The sequence below is a fragment of the Acartia tonsa genome, chromosome 11 (assembly GCF_053477335.1).
Source record: "Acartia tonsa isolate MP-2025a chromosome 11, ASM5347733v1, whole genome shotgun sequence".
Classification (NCBI taxonomy): domain Eukaryota; kingdom Metazoa; phylum Arthropoda; class Copepoda; order Calanoida; family Acartiidae; genus Acartia; species Acartia tonsa.
The window spans coordinates 34,257,732-34,280,931 of NC_137270.1; the positions used below are offsets into that span (position 1 = coordinate 34,257,732).

General features: G+C 31.0%; 2 protein-coding genes across 7 annotated transcripts in view; both read left to right on the forward strand.

Annotated features, from left to right (window-relative positions):
• LOC145331258 (mitogen-activated protein kinase kinase kinase kinase 5-like) overlaps window positions 1-13,292 on the forward strand; it is a 46,567-nt gene extending 33,275 nt beyond the window's left edge. Inside the window, exons 17-27 of the mRNA XM_080175875.1 lie at window positions 5,085-5,111; window positions 5,726-5,852; window positions 5,985-6,065; window positions 6,474-6,611; window positions 7,148-7,252; window positions 8,846-8,920; window positions 9,408-9,459; window positions 10,325-10,422; window positions 11,892-11,999; window positions 12,492-12,661; window positions 13,148-13,292. Coding sequence (XP_080032001.1) covers window positions 5,085-5,111; window positions 5,726-5,852; window positions 5,985-6,065; window positions 6,474-6,611; window positions 7,148-7,252; window positions 8,846-8,920; window positions 9,408-9,459; window positions 10,325-10,422; window positions 11,892-11,999; window positions 12,492-12,661; window positions 13,148-13,292 — 1,126 coding nt within the window. The remainder of the gene's footprint in view (window positions 1-5,084; window positions 5,112-5,725; window positions 5,853-5,984; window positions 6,066-6,473; window positions 6,612-7,147; window positions 7,253-8,845; window positions 8,921-9,407; window positions 9,460-10,324; window positions 10,423-11,891; window positions 12,000-12,491; window positions 12,662-13,147) is intronic.
• A 59-nt stretch (window positions 13,293-13,351) lies between these two features.
• On the forward strand, window positions 13,352-18,905 carry LOC145332876 (mitogen-activated protein kinase kinase kinase kinase 5-like). Of its 6 annotated transcripts, none has more exons than XM_080177966.1 (6): window positions 13,352-13,579; window positions 14,158-14,250; window positions 14,724-14,850; window positions 16,503-17,108; window positions 17,986-18,392; window positions 18,783-18,905. In XM_080177966.1, exons 1-4 carry the CDS (start codon window positions 13,522-13,524, stop codon window positions 16,705-16,707), a joined length of 483 nt encoding a protein of 160 aa, XP_080034092.1. In that variant the 5' UTR covers window positions 13,352-13,521; the 3' UTR covers window positions 16,708-17,108; window positions 17,986-18,392; window positions 18,783-18,905. The 6 variants fall into 6 exon arrangements, with proteins under 6 accessions (XP_080034092.1, XP_080034093.1, XP_080034097.1 ...); XM_080177967.1 differs by having other exon boundaries at window positions 18,819-18,905; XM_080177971.1 differs by having other exon boundaries at window positions 18,111-18,392.
• The last annotated feature ends 4,295 nt before the right edge of the window (window positions 18,906-23,200 follow it).

Genomic DNA, 23,200 nt, shown 5'->3' on the forward strand with positions numbered 1-23,200 from the left:
TATAGCTGGTCTTGATTGAGTCTCTGCCTTTTGTACACACTGCTTGTCTTTACTACTGATTAAATGTCATAGTGAGAACCATGGAAGGTTTTACATAGGTGAACCTACAGAATGATTATAGATACATATTGGATTCTAAGCTGGATGAATAATTTGCAAGATAGTGTATTCAAGATAGTGTAAGAGCAGCTAACTGACAGGAAAGCACTTGGCTCATAGCTTGAAGAAAATAATAGTAGCTTATTACTAGAGTGAATGTGAATGCTGGTTACATGATCATAACTGGATTTTATTCAAGTGTGATTTCCAATGGCGACTTTAAAATCCAATTTGAAAATAAACACAGGCAAGTTCTTTGTCCTAAGCAGATCAATACTACCCTTCCTAAAAGCTACCAGTAGTAAAGGGACCTAGGAAGGTGTTGAACAGGAAGACCAAAATGTAGGATTAGCAAAGCAAAAATAAAGGGCAGTTTGTCTATCAAGTGGTGTTAAATTTGGAATCATAGACACACCTGACTTTCAATCAGCAGAGTAGGCGGAAACCATGGTGAATTTCTGAGTAATAGAGAATGAGAGGATATGAGCTCTTAGCTGAAGTAACTAAGGCAAGGGAGTCTTAAAGACCATGTAGCTAGATGCATGACAGTCTTGGCTTTCATTCATGGAAAGATCTCTTATGACAGTAGTTGGCATAGTTGCCAGATATTTTTCAGATCAAAGTGTACAAATAATGTGTACATTGGACCACCAATGTGTACATTTTGGGGGGGAAGGGGGAAAAGGGAGGGGGGAATGGGGAGAAGGGGATGGGGTACGAGGGGGATTTGCTCCGCTATCCTAATATAAGAATTACATATTGAGGAACATGTAAGGGAAGTTAAAGTCAGAGTTTTTTACCATTTAAGTAATATACCTAGTACAATAGAACCTGTTAATTTAATATTATCAATTTCCTGAATAAATTAAGCAGAAATATATTTTATAAAAATTTCGAAAATTTTAAGAATTCATGATATAAACATGTACATGTGTACATTTTTTAAAAAAATGTTGAAAATGCGTACATCCTCATCGGTTTTGCCCAATGTGTACCTTTGTTAAAAATCAGGTCAAAAATGCGTACATTACGCGCAAAATGCATACATCTGGCACCGTTGGTAGTTGGTTCATAGGAAACCAAAGGAAGTAAAAAGTAAGAATACTTCAAAGTTTATTCTGAATCTTGAGGTTATCCCTTTATATGGCAAAAGTCAAGCCACAAGTTCAATAGCAAACAAGTGCCATAAAGAAAGAGTCAAAAGTGTGTGAAATTGTTGATTAACAAACAAGGTCAGAATTCTAAACTGACTTCCATCAAGATTTATAGGCTGGGTGAAACATGTCAGCCGGCTAGAATAGAGGTCTGGCTATACCAGGGTGGTGAGAGGTACCCTGTTTAGTGGAAAGTATTATGAGGCATACTTGTTAAAGTTGAAGGACAGGGACGGTAACTTTAACGTCTTTAAACAAGAAGTTTAACATGTGGATTGATAGGAGATAATGTTTTAGTGAAAGAAATTTGAGGGCAATAACTTTATGTTGTGGAGTCAAAGGCCAAGTCAAATAGATTGAATCATGTTAAAGCCAGGTGAAAGCCTATGGAGGCTAGAAGCAGTTCTGACGTGCAAATTTATTGTTGAACATTAATTCAAAATAATTAACTCTTACTCAATTTCTAGACTACAAATCTTATTCCATTGATTCTGAAAGATCTTGTTATAGGTGATAGCACAATCTTCAGTACAGCTGTTACTTATTATACTTTTCTTGCGTAAATTTAGGCTAACTAAGCAGCAAATGTGAGAAAATTGAGATTTTTTTGGGAAAAACTATGAAATTTTGGATAAAAAAGTAATTTTCAAAAAAAATCCACAAAAATGATCAGCTGTGATTTAACGAAAGTCATGTACTGAACCGTCATTGTCTCCCGGTCATGACTACATAGGTCTTGTGAGACGTATGTCAAAAAAAACCTGTTTTCTATCCAGGACACCGGTGAATATAGTACTTTATAATAGTTTTTATTTTTGTTGAAATGCACAGAAACAATTTAAAATTCCTGTTTAGGTCTTTGCTACATAACATTGAAGCAGAGTTAGAATTAAGGTAATGCCTTAAAATTTAGCTTTGCTATAGTATTCTCATCATTTATAAAACTTAGCATGGGCGACATAAACACTCTTGACTCATATTTAAGTAGACTTTTTGACCAGCAGACAAATGACCCAAGATTTTCACATGTTATGTCTAAATAGAAAATTGCCCTTTGTCTAAATTTAATTATTAGCACAGCATTTTGTGCATCTTGAAGCAATAGAAAGAACTGGTATTTTTTTCTTATTAGTTTTGTTGATTATTAAAAATTCGGGAAAGGTTTTAAAAATTCTGAAAATAACCCTGTCCTAACATCTAATTATGTATATTGTAAACTAGGTGTGGTCTATACATTGCAGTTGATTTTTGTTGTGAAGTCCCCTGTTCCATCTAAATCCCATCCCCTATCCTTTCCTATTAGAGAGGTTACGCGGCATGTGCGCGTGTGTAAAAGATAAGCTTTGCTAGGTTAGGTTAGATAAGGTTACACTAATTAAATAAAGCCTAAATTTCACACATGCCCACATGCCGTGTATGGTAAGGAAAGGATTCTGATGGAACATCCCCATTAAATATTTTAGGCATGGGATTTTGATAATGAAATAATAATAGAAAGGGGAGGGGGTGTTCTTACTAAGTATGCTCTAGTCACCCTTAAAGTTATTTGGGAGGGGGGGGGGGGAGTAAAATCTCCCCAAACCTTGAAAACCCATAAAAGAATGCCTGCCATGGTTCAATCCCATTGGTTTATTACAGATTAGGTACCTAGATTATTTTTGGCACATCATATCCAAAATTTTGGTTTTAATCCTCCCCCCCCAAAAAAAAAAAAAAAAAAATTTGTGAAGGAAATTGCCCTGATGTTAATCTTATCCTTTGGGTAAAAATTTATAAGATGGAGATAAAAGAAATATTATATGTCGGGCTTTGGCTTTTACCCCTCCTCCCAACATAAACTAACCCCCCCCCCCCCCCAAAAAAAAAAAGCTTGGAAGTTCTAGTAGCACACTTTGTTAGTCAACTCCCTCATTTCACTTTCCTTTTTAATTTTACACCTAATAGGAATTGAAAATATAATAAAAATATCTAAATGTGATGTTTTCTACTTCCACCCAGATTGCAATTAAAGTACATGAGAAGCTTTTATTGGAAAGGGTATCAAGAGTGTTTGTACAGAACAGCTCAGGGCACCCAATTCAATAAGCCTTCCAGTGTACCAGGACAAAGGTATAGTTATTTATCGCATCGTATTATAGTCAGCTTTCCGCGGTTATAAAAATGTACAATTAAAAGATTAATACCAGTTTTGATAGCCCCGAAATGCCGAAAGCAAGGGCTGAGAAAACTGGTTTTAACTTTATGATTTTATTTTGATATCTGTGGAAAATTGTCTGTAATTCAATGCTATACATAATTTTTCAGTATGGCTGAGAACCAGTTCAAATCCAGCGGATATTAATCGGTTTCGAAGCCATACTGGAAAGTAATAACAATAAACATCAGTAAAATTTCAAATAAGGCTGGTTTTCTTTGATAAGTAACAAATTGCAGAACATTTGAGAGGGGGTAATTTTTTGTGTATTTTCCATAAAGTTGTTACCATTTAGTCAAATGATCTTATTAAATCAAGCTGTTAGTAATTATGACCATAATTATAAAGCAACGTTTGGTCATAATTAAGAACAGCTTGACTTATAATGGCATTAGACTAAAGACTAGTTACGCCCAATTTTAGGGGAAAAAAACAAAAATTACCCCCTTTCTCAAATGAGGCTGGTGCGCTCTAAATATCAAATTGCAGAATATTTTAAATCAAGACCTTTAGTCTAATGCTCTTATTAAGTCAAAGTGTTCTTAATTATAACCCAACGTATACTGAGCTAAAAAAATCTCCTCTTTTTTATGTAGATGCTCTGTTATTTGTTTCTTTTAAGTAACCAGCTTTTGTTTACTTTTGCTTTTTTGCAAAGTCTGGTCTTTGTGATTGGTAAATTTCTTTAGGCTTGTAATTTTTAGTCAGTTTTAATGATAAAGACTGATTTTTAAAAATTGGATAGAAGAAAACACGAAAATGTTTTTTTTTTTGATTAAATGATTTTGATTTATTATTTATTTTTCTTGAAAATAATTTAGGTTTGGTGTTTAACTAAATATTACTATTTTAATAAAGTTTTATGAATGACTATGAATTATTTTGGTGTTAAATTAGAATTTTAAATGATTTTTTTTATATTACTGGAAATTTAAATTATGATTATTAAAATTTTTCAGTAAAACTTTTGATACAAAATTTTATATGTTAATTTCAAGAGATGGGGTTGTAAAAATGGAAGATAACTTTATTTACAACTAGCGGCTGCGTCATTTTTTCCAAGGGGTGATTTCTCTTGGGTGTGTGGTGGTACCTTCCCCGAAAATAGTTATAAATAATTGATACCCATATAGGAATATTAGTGCATGTTTTATCCATTCTTTAATTGCATGACTCCAATAGACCCAATAAATGCTTCAACTCCTAAATATATAAAGACTTGAAGATTAACTTAAAATAAATTATCAAAACTCCAGTAATGCCTCACTCTTATGGTGAAGGGACCATAAATAATTCCCACTAAATATGTTGCATGTCTATCTTAAACTAGACAGAGACCTAAAGGATAGATTTTAGCTTTTCAATAATTTTTAAGACCTTAAAATGTCTTAAGTAGGTGGGTACTTGGTACACAAAAAGTGCTAAAATCTAAAAAGATATAATCTTAGTCAAGAACATTTCAGCATTTATTGTGTATCAAAAATTGTTTTGCTAAAAATTGAAGACTTTGATACTAGCAAAACAAGTTTATTTTTGTACTCTATTGTATTTAATTTAGCCTTTTGATTGAAAGGTACATAGATCTTACCTTTTTTCTATATGTTTATGATATTTTCTAACTCTACTTTTATTTTCAGGGGTCATCCTGGTGCATCATTGACCAGGTAAAAGAACTTTTTTTGGAAGATTTTTAAAATTAAATAAGGGAAAGGGACAGTTGCACGAAGTGGATTTAGTGAACTGGAGATATTTGTCTGTTCAATAGTTTAAACTACATGTGTAGGACATATATTTGAAAGAATTTAAATTTTATCGGGTAGTTTAAAATTATCAAGACTTAAAAATCATGTTTTATTTTGAAATATGCAACGTATATGGCTGTCCTGTTTTCCCAAAAACGGCATGATGACTTTTTTTGTGGTGCCCTAACTGATTGCTGTTGTGATACCAAATTATATTTGTTAGATGGTATTTTTGTAACTAATGCTTGCAATCAAACTTGATAAATACACTTAATGCAACTAACTACCTCTTTATTACGAAAGTCCCAAAAGTTTTATACAAACTTTTCTTATTGTTGGCTTAATAACTTAGGGAATTTTTATCGGTTGGTTACTTAAGTTGAGTGTCTAAACGTTTCAATTACTTATTGTTTTCTACATAAGGGGTAATTTTATTTTTCATTATTGGGCTTTTATTTGCCATTGTTTTATCCCTCTAGATCACTGTTCAAAAACCCCTTTAATTTAATTTCCTAACCAATATTATCCTTATGCAGATATGAGCGAGGTTACAGCGACCAGTCCACCCTACGGATAACAGACAGCATTCCAAAACATTCCGCGGCATCTCCCAGCTCCACTGCGCACCATCAGCTGCACAGAAGACGATCTTCTGGGCCTGAGGTATGTCACGTGACTTAATTTGTCGCCATTTTGATTTTTTGGTGTATTATTTTGATCAATGAAAGAACATCCTAGAAGTGATCCCTATAACTGAAATATAAATGAACTATTAATAACACTTATTAATTTCAGCCTGTGGACCTATCTTCCAATAACCTAGAGCAGCTTAGCCTAGCCTCTCCAACCACCAGACATAGAAGCCTATCTGATAGCAGGAATAATGCTTAATGAATCAAACTACATATTTGTATCCTACATATCTCATTTTATAATACAAAGTAGCTTGATGTCTGTCCGTCCTTCCGTCTCTAAAGATTTCGGTAACCACTGAACCGATTGGTTTATACTTTTCAGGGTATATATTTACATGTCCTTTGGTGGTTTTAAGCTATTTTCTTAGGGGTATGAGACACCCTCGATCTTAAATATCATATTAAGAACTTTGGTGGATCATATTGACATTTTGAGGTTACATCTTTTTTTTAAAGCTGATATTATAATATTTTGTTTCATAAAAGATGAGGGATATAACAATAGCCTAACAAAGCAAAAACATTTTGATACATATCTAACAAACTTGATTAACAAAATGTGTGGAGATTTATCAAGTATATTGTGATTAGAGCACAAGAGGGTCGGGGAGTAGGGGGGTCAGGGTCCCCGCACCCACCCCCAAGGCGGAGAGAAAGGACCGCGTCAAGTAAACGGGCCACCTCCCCACCTAAAGCTACCTCAAATGGGTTGCCTCCAACGCCAAAGGTAGTTTAACTTGACTAATTATTTGAATCTGTATCTGCTTTTTAATTTGTGGTATATTTACTAAAATGTTTTTTAAATAAATATTTACATAATGTCTACTGATTATATGTATATAATCCGGTTCTAATCCAGCGGTTATGGGTTGCCTCCAACACCAAATGTAATTTAACTTGATTTTTTATTTAATTCTTTCTCTAATACTTATTCATTATTTATTAGCTTAACTTTTTTTAATGTAAGACATCTCAGCCAAAAAAAAACAGGATAGAGGAAGAAAAGGGGTTAATTGTGAATTTGATAATCTAGGTTAATAGCATAAATACTCTATATCTAGTCTATTTATTTACTGTGTAGTGCATCTAGTACATAGGGATCTGTATTTGAAGGGCAAATAAAGTCTGAAACTATTCCATGACAGCATTAACTGAAATCTTAAGCCACAAATAAAATTACCTTACAAAACTGCTAAATTAAATGAAACTTCGTTAATAAATTCTTGAGCTTTGTCAAAAATTAAATTCTTTATTTCATTTAAGGTGTTGATGGGAGCCTGTTTCTCTAAAGTGTTCAATGGTTGCCCACTGAAGATCAACTGTACCGCCAGCTGGGTACATCCTGATACACACAACCAACACATATTGGTAAGAACCCCTCATTTTTAATTTTTGTAGGGGAATAACTAATTTTTTTTTATGGGCAATTTCTCTTGTGAGGGTGGTGGTACCCTTCCCCAAAATAGTTGTTAACCTTGCCAGGACATATGAGAAGCTACCCTGTAAAGGAGAACGTTATCGGTTTAGCAGTTAGCGAGATCTTTCGGAACGCACACACAGACATAGATCCTTTTACTTTATTATTAGGACTAGTGACTGCTCCCCTAGCATTTAGATACTTTGTATTTAAAGGGTAGAAAGGTGGTAGAAAAATAACCTTAAACCATCTCAAGGCTTAAAGAAGGTGTATCAACTTTTTTGCTTTTTATTTAAGATAGCTAGCCGGTTCTTTCAGTAAGTAGTAGATGTAAAATTTTTCATAGAATTCAGATATGCAATCGGTTTTTTTGTAGACCTCTTATTTTTTAAGTAATTTAAGTTTTTAAAAAAAATAATTAAGTCGGTTTTAAGGTACTAAAACGCAACAAAATAAAAGAAGAAAATGGCCAGTATGAACAAAAAAAGTAAGATCTTTAATTTGACACCTTACTTTTAAAATTCTGTTGAGTAATTATTGAAAAAATCTATTTTTTTAACCTCGGTTTAATAAAAACTTTAGACCTAAATATTTTCTCAAACAGACATAAAAAACATGGGTTCATATATACCTTTAGAATCAGAAAAATATTACGAATCTATTCTAAGCAAAATTGAAAAAGTTTTATAAAATTATAATAAAAAAAATAAGTTTATTTTAAGAATCATAATTTTCGGCTTTAAAGGGTTAGCTTGAACCAAACCTGAACAAAACCTAAACAAAAGACAATGCAATGTAGCAGATATTTTTTAAACACAAGAAACAATAATGTATTTTTAACTGCATTGTTTTGAAGTTTATAAACAGACTGATGCATATTTGTTCATAATTTTTTCATTCTTTACATGTTCTTTAATATCACTATATTTATTGTAGTATCTATTGTATATATTGTATGAACGTTCTCCTTTTTTTCTGGCAATTCTATAGGTTAACTTTATAGGTTAAGCTTCCCGATTCGTCAATTTTTGCGATTTGTGATTGGCTAGTTTAGTAGTTACAATTCTTAAAATAAACTTTTTATTTTTTCTATTTAGGTTTAATGTTTTGATTAAACCGAGGTTAAAAATTTAGATTTTTTCAACAATTACTCAACAGAATTTTAAAAGTAAGGTGTCAAATTAAAGATCTTACTATTTTTGTTCATACTGGCTATTTTCTTCTTTTATTTTGTTGCGTTTTAGTACCTTAAAACCGACTTAATTATTTTTTTAAAAAACTTAAATTACCTAAAAAATAAGAGGTCTACAAAAAAACCGATTGCATATCTGAATTCTATGAAAAAATTTACATCTACTACTTACTGAAAGAACCGGCTAGCTATCTTAAATAAAAAGCAAAAAAGTTGATACAACTTCTTTGAAAATAAAATAGTCCAGGGATCTAGGTGAACATTTTTTTTGAACTTAGGACAAAAAACTTCATATAATAGGATGAAACATAGCATCTATTTATCTAACTGTTATTCTATCCAATCTATTTAGGTGGGGGCAGAAGAAGGTATCTACACACTGAATTTAAACGAGCTACATGAAAATGCTATGGATCTTTTATACCCTAGGAATCAATATTATTCAAATGGATACAATAATTTAAGTGGAGGTGCAAAATTGTTTTAAGTTTTTGTAATTTGAGAACACTTATGAGCTCGGATACCATTCTCCCTTACCCCTCCCCAACTCGAATTTGAAAAAAAGGGGGTGATTTTTGTTTGTTAAGGTCATGATGAGGTAAGTAATATTGAGTAATGGGTAACCGTATGCATTTCGGGGTTAATAAAATCGATTTTAATCTTATGATTGTACATTTTTATACAATGGGTGGGGGGGGGGGGGGGGAGGTTTTTATTGCCTTGAAAGCTATTACTGTAAAAGAGTTGCTTTGAGTAAACTAAATTAACCGAATCAATCAAAACTTAATAAAAAGTCCCTAAGGTTGTTAAAACAACAAATAAGAAAACGTTATTATAAAACATTGGGGACTAGTGTAATAAACAAAACATCTCTCGCTGGTAAAACGAATAACTTTGAAATATTGATAACCATCAGGCGCACAATCTGGATGTTTGTAATCAAAGACGTCCTTATGACACTTTCAGGTTAGTTTCAAGCTTTTGTCCATGCCACGACCTTGTATGGTCTTAAATAGGGTTGGGCCGGATATCCGGTTTGGCCTGATATCCTTCCATTTTCAATATCGGACCGGATACTGAATATTGAGACTATCCGATAATTTGCCGGGTATCGAGCCATTTTTAATATCCGGTCGGATACCGGATATCTTGCATTATAAATCAGCCGGATATCCGGTATCTGGCCCAACCCTAGTCTTTACACGCATATATCTTGAAATAGCCTTTAAAGAATTGAGAAAAAATAGTGTTTAAATCGAAAGATAAAACTGTAAGGAAGAGAACAATACATACTAAAATGGTTAATGAAAATAAGCCCTAAAGAACATGTTAAAATATACAGAAACAGTTAAAACTTGACTTTCAGGTGTATCACAAACAAAAGTCTATTCTAAAATTTATTTAGTGCTTATTATTTGTTCTTTCATCTTAATTTATTTTGCATTCCAATGTTAATTGTTAATTCTCTTGTTGGTAGCAGTTTGACTTTGTAATAGCATTTAATGTTTCACCAAAAATATTAATAGATATATAAAAGAGAAATCTTTACTTTGTAGAAGTAGAATTAAACACCTATACCTAATTTTATCCTATAATGGATCAAGAGATAAGACAATGAATGATTAAATAAGCGTTAATAAATAGTCCCAATCTTTATATTAGAATATTGGTGGGACAGTTTGGACACGTCTAGACTGTCCAACCGGCATTTATGAAATAAAAGTACCCAAAGTTTGGAGACTACGAATAAGAGAATGTGTTTATAAAACTTTGGGTATCCGTTTAATCATAAGCCCAATGTATCTAATAATTACAATGATGTTATATTTAGGAAAGACCCCAAGCTTATTTCGTCACGACCTGGTGGGCCTTCATGCCAATAGTAAACAAAATCATAGATTCACACTTTCAGTCAATGCAATGACAAAGGTAACAAAATTTTCTTTAAGAATTATACCTAGTCTAGATTGCTAAATTAATGTATAAGATGATTTTTTTCTATTTCGTAAGTCCACCCTCTTTTGTTTTATAACTAAAACACTAAAGAGGGAAGATTTATTCTGGAGGGTGAATTTAAAAGCTACCCTCTCAAAAATAGATTTTAAAACTATAATTTGCCTTCACTATACTGTTGAAAAAGACAATATCGGTAGAATGGTTAGCGAGATCATTTAGTTTGCACAGACATTCTATCTCTATTATATAATCAACGCGACTACACTATTACAGGCCTCTAGGGGCACTTTATGAGGATAGATATTGGGAAGTTGACTCTCCCAACTACTTTCAATTTTAGTTTTGTAAAGAAATAGTAAAGAAAAACCTTTTTTTGGAGGGGGGGGGGAAGTTGATATTTTTATGCATTTACACAGAGACAGACATTTACTTTTACAGCATGACCCTCGAAAAAGTATTTTTAAGCATCTGCAGCCCTTATTTCTCAATGAATTATTAAAAAATGCATATGTCCTTATTCTCCATAGTATTCCACGTAAGTAGATATAAAAATATTTTTTTTACCTCCATTAACACCGGAGATTTTTAGAGCTAAAGTTTTGAAAAAGTGACTGAGAAAAAGAATTTTTTTTGTTTCTCTTATTTTTTGGATGGTTATATTATGTTTTTCTGGCAATTGAATAATGAGACACAAAGAAAAACAAGTTAACTAAATATTTCTTTTTTATTCCACCAAAAAATATAAATTTTTAATGGCAAAAAATACTACTGAATGAATTGATTATTTGCAAATTTTAGGTTATTTATTAACCCTTATTTATAGAAAAGGATTAATTATGACAGTTGCTCCGCCTACTTTTCTGACATCTCAATTATTTAGTAAGGGGTAAATTAAGCTTTTTAGACTAAAAAATCATTATGTTTTATTTTTATTTTCTTTATAACTTTTTTGTTATTAAAGTTAGGATTGTGAAACAAAAACAATTTTCCTGCTATATTCATAGAGATTTATTTGGTTTTTTAATCTTAAACAATTTTGCCTAATAAGTAAGTTTTTCAAAATATCATTGAACTAAAAAGACTCAAAAAATATGTGTAAAAAAATGCATTTTACTCAAAAACTAAATTTTTTATTTCATTTTTGTATAAAGTTTCTGCTAGTAACAAAAATAAAAGGATTTCTAGCTTAATTTTGCTAAAAAAGTCGTTTCATGTTAAAAGTTACTTTTTCCTCAGTCACTTTTTCAAAACTTTAGCACTAAAAATCTCCGGTGTTAATGGAGGTAAAAAAAATATTTTATATCTACTTACGTGGAATACTATAGAGAACAAGGACATATGCATTTTTTAATAATTCATTGAGAAATAAGGGCTGCAGATGCTTAAAAATACTTTTTCGAGGGTCATGCTGTATATAAAATTGGTATACATATCTTTTTCAGATACCAGAAAAATTTGTGCCTAAGAAGTATAGTATGACCAGCAAAGTTCCGGATACAAAGGGATGCACAAAATGTTGTGTAGGAAGGAATCCTTACAACGGTTATAAGGTGAAAATATTCTGTCTTTTTTCATAATTTATCGTATTTAAAGACAGCTTTCCGCAGATATTAAGGTGAAAAATTACAAAACCGGTAGGTACTAATTTTATGATTTTTTTATTATAATATTCGTGGAAAATTGTCTAATCCTATGCTATAAATGGCTGACAAACGGTTTTTAAAAGTCTTAACAGTTAAAAGGATATTGTGTCAGAGCAATTTCAATATGTGACTTAAACTGACTATCTCTTAGCTAATATGTCCCCTAAACCAATTTATATAGAAAGAATATATTTGTTTCAAATATAAATGAGTGTATAAATCAACTGTTTCCTGGGGGTGTCTTTTTATGAAAATTGTATCATTAAACTTGGGTTCTTGATATCTCCAAACAAAATTACCACTAAATAGCTAAGTTCCTTTCTGTTGGTTTCAAAAAGGAGTACATCCATCTTAGTTTATTTTTTGCCTACCCACTTAAGTTTAACATTAATATTTCAGTATCTTTGTGGAGCCGTGCCCGGGGGTGTATTCTTGATGCAATGGTATGATCCACTCAACAAATTCATGCTGTTGAAACATTTCGAGTGCAACATTGCGAGTCAGCCCCGGGTCTTTGAGATGATCATAACGCCGGATCTTGAGTATCCTATTGTTTGCATCAATGTCAGGTAGAAATCAGAGATCTAAAGGGATAAGACAATGCCCGATAAATAGATGTACATCTCTAATGATGATACAAAAATTCCCTAGTCTTCTATAGATTACAGTTATTTGTTTGAAACATTTGGACACTCAACTTAATGAATCAACCAATCAAAATTCATTATTTCTTCCTGGGTATAAATATTACCTATAATTTTTTATTTGTGTATTTTAGACCTAATAAGAGCGTTTGACGATGTTTGATAATTTCCCATACTGAATGTACTTTACACCCAATTTAAGTTATATAAAATGTATCTGGATAACCTAATTTTCTCGTATGCTATTTGAGATAAATGTCTAATTTTTTTGTGAAAACTTCCCTGACCAATGAGCATTTACTTTTTTTTAATCTTAATCAAAGATCATTTACTATCTCATTCTGTTATGGTTTACTGTCAAATTATAATACTTTTTTTTCATTTATGATAAAGTTTCTTTTAATTTTATAGGCGTGGTTATGACGGGCGGAGTTTAAAGCTTGACATGATCAACCTAAACTCTACGAGTAACTGGTTCCATAGCGACGAACTCGAGGAAATGGACGGGGCTCAAACTGTGATACCAAGGAAACTATTATTCAATGTCGCAATATAAGATGTATTATTCACGCAACCTTTTTCATGATATTCCTTTCATAATTAATTGAGTCCATCTGAAACAAATATCAAAATCATAAAACTAAAAAAATATTAACTTCACTTTACCGGTGGAAAAGCTAAAAGAAAAAAAAATTATATTATCAACAACTTTTTTTCTATTTAATGATATTTTTGCCCACTTAACATTGATAAATAATGGATAATGCTTGGTTAGACACGAGCTCATGAACATAGTGTCAGTTACACAACTTGAAAAGGATACAATTCTAGTCTGTTATGATAGTAAGTATTTTTTTATGATTTTTTTGAAGTTTTTTTATAAAAAATATAAGCAATATAAGCCTCAGAAAAAAATAAATACAATTTTGTTACGTACCTAATGTTTAAAATGCTTTTTTCCATTCATTTTTATGTGTCATAAACAATAGGAATATGTATAACCAGGGAATTTACCTATTACATAAAAAAAAATATTTTATGATTTCAGCAGTTTTTGAGGGGCTACCTTAGTACTTATTAATTATAACAGTTGAAATTACAAAATATTTTTCTTGAATCAATTCATCTGTTGGTTACAGCTGAATTGTGTTTTGAAATTAATTTAAAGGAAATTCCTTTATAACTTTAATTTGTTTAGATAAATGGGTGTAGTGTAGAATATACGTAGATATTATAAAAGGGAGAATTGTCTCTTTAGGTTGCTATTTCCCTTGTCATTTATTAGTCAGTTCGTTCATCCAGTAGGAGGAGAGGGGATGTAGTAAAGGAGGAATCGTTATTTTAGCCCGCTACAAGTTTCACTTTATTATAGTACATGATGATCATGTGTAAGATCCAAGTAGTAATAAATCCATTTTTAGATATGGTAAAAGTTGTGAATCTGCAGGGTAAATTAAAATCAAGTAAGAGACAAGCTTCAGAACTACACTTTGATTTCAGTATCAACTGTATAGGTAAATATTTTGAATTATACTGGCTGCACTATTACCCTCTAGGGGATTTGTATAAGAAGTGGGTAGAATAATAGCCATAAACCATCCTGGGACATATGTAAAGATTCAGTTTAGTAGTAATAAATAGACAAGAAAAATCACTATACTAGTATACATAATGGGATGAAATTAAAGCAAGATACCTATTTAATTGGAATAGTTCTTTTGTCTTTCAAAGACATTAGGTCACTAGGTAATTACTTTAAAAGTACAATCATAACAAAGTAAAGAAGTAATTTTCAAATTTTGAAGTAACTATTAAGCCTAAGTTTTAAAGAGCTCTTTATTGCTACAATTTGAATTCTTTATACAAAATGATACCTTAGCTAATTTTAATTCTAATTCTGATTCTGAAGGCAATACATTTGCTACTTTTATATTGGATTTCATCTAGTTCACGCAGCTTTTCTATAATATTAATATCTGTCTTTTAGTATGCTTGACCGACAGTGTGCTAGCCTTCCACAAGCATGGTATGCAGGGCAGAAGTTTCAAAAGCAACGAGGTTACACAAGAGATTCAGGACAGAACAAGAATATTCAAACTAGTTGGCTCGGATAGGTAAGCTTCTGCTGCTTTGCTTGCTTCACCTCCACAAGAGGTGTCCTTACGTTTTAACGTGGGGAAGGTAAAATAACTGTTAGGAAGTAACTTAAAGGTTCCCAGCCTAAATAAGAGTACAGCAACGAGATTTTCCTAGGCAGTTGCTTTGGCGGAGTATAATTGGAAGCTTAATAAAACAACGGTGGAACCACCAGTTCTTTGAACTCGTTTTCAGAACTTTTTGAGGGGCGATTATTTTTAACTTAAGTAAATTTGTAATTCAATAATGCACACCAATAGCCCGTTTTTTGAAAACTGTGTGTTAACTTAATTGGGAGTTTGTTGGCATTAACTTTGTTTGATTGTGTTTTTGAATAAAATTAATTATGTTAATAATAACTCTGACTAAACTAACATTAGAGTGATATGCAACAAGGTAGAAGAAAAATAGTTTTCTGTCCAAAGTTCTTAATATGTTTTTCAAAATTATTTTTCTTCTCCTTTCAGCTTGCACTCATTGATTGAAAATTAACCTTAACTAACACGATTTTGTTTGCTTTTGTGCGTTCACCTGAACAGAGTGGTAGCAGTTACCAGCCGGCCAGCCGCCAAAACTTCCAGTGAAACTGGCACAAACATCTATGTTTTGGCCGGTCATGAGAGCACCTTCTAGTACCCTTAATTCATACTGCCAAAATTTGCCCGTGGATTAAAAATAAATCAAAAGCTACAATCTTGGCTTCTAAAGTCATTTTTGTGAGGCGCATTTTTACTTCACGGCAAACAACGAGTTTGAATGGATCTTTCCCGCGCTTTACTCCTTTCTTCATTACAAAGCGCGGCATTTTTGCTAGTTGCGCGTTTACTCTCTTGCCAAATTTTTGAAAAAAGCGCGGGAAGCAGAAGGTCTGTCTCTCACTCCATAATTTTCTGCAAAGCTTTCAAGAAATAAAGGTTGTGTATTATGGATGGATGTTGTATTATTATTATTTTTTTTTTAATGCTTCTTATTTTCAGTTCAATATTTTGTGACCGTTGTTTCAAGACATAGCTCAAAATTATTTTGCATGTTTTATGTTCATTTGGTTGCTTTGTTAATGAATATTATCGTTGTACATTTTTCATCTTTTACATTAGATTTATTTTACAGAAGCATGGATCATTTCTTTTCGATTTTCATTTAATTTTCATTAATTATTATTTATCGTATAGTATTGTAGATAGCTTTCCGCGGATATTAAAATGTAAGATTATATGTTTAAACCAGTTTTGTTAGTTACGAGGGGTTGATGGCCCGGCTAACAAAACTGGTATTAACTTTAAAATTTTTACTTTAATATCCGTGAAAAGTCTGTAATACAATGCTATACATGACTCTCTAGTATGGCTTGGAACAGGTTCCAATCCAGTGGATAATAATCGGTTTCGAAGCGATACTGGAAATTTTTTCCCTTTTTTCTACATAATGATATTTTTTATATGGTTTAAATAAAATTTAAAATATTTCAATTGCATGTTTTAAAATAATTTTAAAATGATTTTGTCAAAAGATTCCATCTGCTTTTTTATTACAATTTAATAGACAATGCAATGCTCATATGCTTCATGTTCGTTTGGTGTATGCCACAGCTATTTTCATATCTGTTAATGACTAATTTTAAAACTTTCAGGATAATCACAGTCCAGTCTAGCCCGGCTGAACCTCCGGACACCAACCAATTCTCTGCGGCCAACGGTAACGGCTCTGCAGCCGCTGCTTCGGGCGGTGCATCCGCCTCATCCAGCGGCGGTGCTCTGGCCAGCATTGAATCAGATTCGATAGTGGGCGGTGTCAACCTGTACATATTGGCGGGACACGAGGCTATGCAGTTGTAGTTCACGTCCTGCTGGCCGCCGTAGAAATTCAAACACAGCCTTTCATCATCAACCCTTCCCCCATTTTCTATCTCTCTGTCTTCATACAAATATTGTACAAATTATAATGTTATCAGAAATTTCCCCGCCAATTTTTAAATTGAGGCCTCAATTTTTTCTCATTTGAAACAGTCAGCAAATTGAAGAAAAAAATGTTTTTACCTACAAAAAAAATTAATATATTTAAAGTACAGAACAATCCAATATTAAAAAAACTGACTTTGTAGTAGTGATAGTTAAAATTTATTAAATAAAATAGCCAGCTTTTCATTTCAAGTCTGCTGCCATTTGAAAGTGATAAAATTCAATTATTAAAAGGTTTTTTTGAGTAATATTGTTTTTAATATAGAAGAAATGTTAAGGTCAATTGAAAATTAAGCATTTTCTATTTAAATTAAAAAAATTTTTTACCTTCATTTTTTTTGTTTATTTTAGATTAAGTTGTAACTAAGAAATAAGACATTACTTAAACAAAAAATTGAAATACTTAAGATTAAAGATTATATATTTTAATTACCTTAAAGATATAAATCCGGTGTTTTTGTTAATATTTTGACTTCTAGTCACATATTTTTTTGCATTTTATTTGAATTTAAAGTATTTTTTTAAAGAAATATTTTAAAAGTATTCTTATTAATGAAATAAGGTTCATATATATCTTTTTATTTATATTATCCATTTTGTTCATTTTATGCCCCCTGATTTTTGTTAGCCTTAGGTAGTTTTTTTACTTTCTATACAAGTTGTACCCCATTGAAACTACTTGCCATTTAACTACAAATAAAAACATTAGGTACGATTTTGTTCAAAACATTCAAAGATTTTTTAATAATTTCGAAGATTTTTTTTATATTTTTTTAAGTTATTACATAAATAACACATAATTTCTATTACTACATACTTCTGGTGAATGTAAACATCATTTTTTACATAATATTAGTTATTTGATGATTAATTTTGGACATGTTTTATGCCATCTTTACGTAAATACGGTTTTACCTTATTTTAGAGTAGCTTTTTTACCCTTTCTTCTGTTATTATTTGTTTTTATACTGGATTTTTTTTTCATTGTACCATTCCATTTCAGTAATTTTATGATTAGGTTCTTTTTATTTATACGAATGAAAATAATATTTCATAAATTCAATATCATATCAAGATATTTTAATGAATCCATGAAAAGGTTCTAAAATTATAATTTTGTTTAGTCAATTATAAAAATTCTTGTCAATGAAATAGAAAATCAGTTAACCATATTTGTTTGCCATATATATTAAACACAAAATATAAATGAATTTTGAAAACTAAATGGTAGAACCTGCAAATAATTTGAATGCCTCTGTTCTATAATTTCTTTTTCAAAGCTTACATGATTTTATTTTAATTCCATTCAGAACACAAAACCTAATTTTGTATAAATTCAGCTTAAGAATATCAAACTATGTATATCAATATTTACTAAATAATTTCATTAAACCATTTAAGCCATGAAATAAGACAGTGATTTAAATTCTTGAAAAAAATTAACGTGGTAACCAATAAATGAATTAATTTGAGAGAGAAAAAAATATCTCGCAATTTCAACTTATTTTGGGGGCTGTCCTTTTATGACTGTAATATTGTTTAACCAAGAAGAAATATCCAAGGTGTGTCCTAAAAAAATATCACCAGAGCAACGGCGACAGGATCAGAGAATCTTCAAATTAATTAAATATCAAATAAGCGTAGTTATCCTGAGATAAGTAGGTATTAATTTTGAAGATTTTTAGTTTTATTTTTTGGACCATTTTTCCGTTCTCAGCCATACTGAAATATCGTGTATCCTAATGTAGACAATTTTCCATGAATTGTAAAATGAAAAATCATAGAATTATTGGGCCCCTCGGGGTCAACTAAACCAAAGTTAATACTAAAACTTTTCATCTTATTTTCTGCGGAAAGCTGTCAATAATACGATGCGGTAAATAACTATTATTACAATAATTTGTTTAAATATCAGATCCTATTGCCGATTCTCCGATAACATATTTTCTTAGGACCCACTTCTGTAATTTATGTTCTATGAAAAAAAGCTAAGTCTTGCTATAAACTATGATTATAATTATTATAATATTATAAATATTAAAATACTGTGAAATATACATTTACAATGCAGAAAACTTTTCTTTGAAATGATACAGGGATGTATATTCTGCACAAGATTCATTCTTTTTCCCCTGCTGCAATTTTTTATATTTTTTTCCCCTCCTAGTTTTTTCCAACTAGGAAGGGGATAAAAAAGAAATATATTTTCAGAACTCTTTATTTTATTCATATTATGCCCCCTTTCACATATTTTTTTTTTTTTTTTTCACCAAAGAGGGGAGAAAAATAGAAAACAATGCTTTCAGTCCTCTTAATTTTTACATCTTTTCCCCCCAACCACATATTTATTTATTCCCCCCCCCCCCCCTCAGCCGGGTCTAATTTCAAAATATACACCCCTGAAATGATAATAATTGAATCATTTAATGGAACTATATAAAACAAGGATGAAAATATCCACTAAAGCTCTTAATTCAAACGGTGGAACAAACAAACATGTACACAATTGTATTGAAATTTGTTGATAAATTGCATAAATAAAATATTCTGAACGGATATTGTACTATGAATCTTTGCTCATAAAATCCAATCGTATCCAACTGTTGCAGGTATTTAAAGTTTAAATTTATATGGATATTTTAACATGAATAAATTAAAAGAGCTAATCCTAAAGCACTTACCTTGATTATAGAAAACCTTCGCTTTATCATTTTAAGAACATGGCCTATGCAATGTAGATAAAAGCAAAGCATATTCAAACTCGATCTAGTTAAAAGTAAAAAAAAATCCTTTATCGAAAAAAAAGTCTCGAAACCTTTCACAGAATATGTAATATAACCAAAACAAGCTCTCAGGAATATAAATAGACTAGAGTTGGCTCAATATAACAGTTAGGGAGTTGAATCCATTTTTATAAAAGCAGAAATATAATCTATGATTATGGTTTGGACCCTATAAAACTGTAATCTACCTTTCCACTCTCCCCTCTCTTGGTGAAGATATCTTCAACGCCGATACGATTTTTGAAATGTAAGATTCTACTTTCCCTTCTCTTGGTGAAGATATCTTCAACGCCGATACGATTTTTGAAATTTAAGATTCCACTTTCCCCTCTCTTAATGAAGATATCAACGCCGATACGATTTTTGAAATTTAAGATTCCACTTTTGCCTCTCTTGGTGAAGATATCTTCAACAAGAGAGACAAAAGTGGAATCTTATATTTCAAAAATCGTATCGGCGTTGAAGATATCTTCACCAAGAGAGGGGAAAGTAGAAGGGTAGATGACAGTTTTAGAGGGTCCAAACCATAATCATAGATTATATTTCTGCTTCTATAAAAATGGATTCAACTCCCTAACTGTATAACTATATCGCTATTGGCTAGTTTTCTATAAGTACTTATCTATTTATCTATTTTTCAATAAATAAATTTTCCTCCCCCGCCATTACTATCTAAAAGAAAGAAGTAAATATTTATTAATTTAAATGATTTTAAAAAGATTTTTTCAATTATATTTTTTTTCACATTACCATCACCAAAGGGTTAATATGATTATAATTTTAGTTTTAATATTTTAACACAAAGGAAGTGTCGCCACAATCGAATTCTTTTAAAATAGAGTTTTCTTAGATTTACTCTATTATGAACGTATATTTTTTATTTATGAAATAAGGATTAAATACTTCAATGTAATTCAAATATCTACATGAAGTGAAAAACTTAATTCATTCGTTAAACAAATAGAATAAAGGTCTTATCGCTTTGGTCAATGAGAGTTTAATGAGGATTATTGGAGCACTATGAGTTTTAAACACTTTACCATTGGAAGACTCGAGCTCATTTATAGACGTTTATTTCCTATATAGATCTGTCATGGATCTTGATGCAATAAAGCAGGCTGTTTTGTAAATGTTTAAAGTTGGAAGATTTCATTAAATAAAAGTAATCGCAAATATACTTAGTAAATAAGGTGATAAATTGACTATTTTAACGTGATAAACAAAAATACCCACTTGTTAGATTAGAGCTATTAGCGATTCTTCGTATTTTTCACAGTAGCTATTCTCCTATTTCTAGCCCCTGCGGGGGGCTCTAACCCTCCGAAGCCAATTGCCTAACCCGGTGGGGCAATCACCTAACCTATAAAAAGCCATTTTAAAAATACGACGAATCGCTCCTTATGGGGCGATGTTACGAAAGGGACTATTCCCGAAAATTGTCTATGATGCGCTTAGGGTCCTTTCTCCCAATGACCCTAAATTTATAGAAGCTGCGCATCTAATAAGTTCCTGCATGTGCAGTGCATACATTTTATTTGTAAAGCAAAAAAACACACAGGAAATTTGAAACCAAAATTGATTAAAACGTCGAATTAAATTCTTTCTAGACGATTAAACAACTGTTAAGGATGGTTCCCAAAGACCTAATAAAATGTAATATTAAAGTTTTGTATCAGGCTAAAAGGCGCTTTCACAGAAAGTTCCTTGTCAAGTACTGTTACCCCTTCCCCCCGCCTGAAATAAAAAATAGCCTTAAACTATTCCTGGAACTTTAATAAACTTTCCTAAATGGAAAACTAAAGTAGTGCATGATTAGCGAGAACTTTAAAAATATGGGCTGCTATTCAGCTAATTAATTTCATTTGAAATTGTCAAAAATTAAATTTTTTGTTGGAGTAAAACTTTTTTGGTGTAACTAAAAGGGAAGCAGGTAAGAAGAGGAAAAAAGGGAAGAAGGTTTAGGGGAAATTTTCACTTAGAATTGTTTGTCAGAATCACATTCCCTTTTCCCTGGTGTGTACTGAAGGTTTTCGCTAACCGCTGAACCGATATGGTTCTCCTTTATAGGATAGCTTCTCATAGGTCCTGGGAAGGCTTTTAACTTATTTGGCAAATTTTTAATGTCAATATTTAAAAAGTTTTCTGGAGCTAATGATTTCAATAACTACTGAACAGATTGAGTTCTTCATTTTATGGAAGCTTTACATTAGTCCTGGGAAGTCTACTTAATATGACAATTCATAGGCCAAAAGAAAGATCTTAAGATTAGAAAAAGGGTCAGATTGTTAATAGACGTACACAATTTGGTACAAATTGATATATTGGATTTTTGGGAAATGATTGTTGAAATGCTTCGCTCATTGAATATCATCCTTTGTTTTAAAGAAGGTGTATTAACTTTTTTGCTTTTTATTTAAGATAGCTAGCCGGTGCTTTTAGTAAGTAGTAGATGTAAAATTTTTCATAGAATTCAGATATGCAATTGGTTTTTTTATAGACCTCTTATTTTTTAAGTAATTTAAGTTTTTAAAAAAATAATTAAGTTGGTTTTAAGGTACTAAAACGCAACACAATAATAGAAGAAAATGGCCAGTATAAACAAAAAATAGTAAGATCTTTAATTTGACACCTTACTTTTAAAATTCTGTTGAGTAATTATTGAAAAAATCTATTTTTTTAACCTCGGTTTAATAAAAACTTTAAACCTTTATATTTTCTCAACAGACATAAAAACATGGGTTCATATATACCTTTAAAATCAGAAAAATATTACGAATCCATTCTAAGCAAAATTGAAAAAAAGTAAAAACTTAAAAAAATAAAAATGGCCTAAAAATATTATATTTTTACAGGCAACACTTAATTGTAACTATTAAACTAGCCAATCAAAAATCTCTAAAATTGACGAATCAAGAAGCTTCACCTCAAAACTTAACCAATAGAATTGACAAAAAAAAGGATAATGTTCAAACAATATATACAATAGATACTACAATAAAAATAGTGATACTTACAAAACATGTAAAGAATGAAAAATTATGAACAAGTATGCTTCAGTCTGTAAACTTCAAAACAATGCAGTTAAAAATGCATTATTGTTTCTTGTGTTTAAAAAATAACTGTTACAGTGTATGTACATTTGTTTAGGTTTTGTTCAGATTTTGTTCAAGTCAACCCTTTAAAGCCGAAAATTATGATTCTTAAAATAAACTTATTTTTTTTATTATAGTTTTATAAAACTTTTTCAATTTTGCTTAGAATAGATTCGTAATATTTTTCTGATTCTAAGGTATATATGAACCCATATTTTTTATGTCTGTTTGAGAAAATATTTAGGTATAAAGTTTTTATTAAACCGAGGTTAAAAAAATAGATTTTTTCAATAATTACTTAACAGAATTTTAAAAGTAAGGTGTCAAATTAAAGATCTTACTATTTTTGTTCATACTGGCCATTTTCTTCTTTTATTTTCTTGCGTTTTAGTACCTTAAAAAATAAGAGGTCTACAAAAAAAAAACCGATTACATATCTGAATTCTATGAAAAATTTTACATCTACTACTTACTAAAGGCACCGGCTAGCTATCT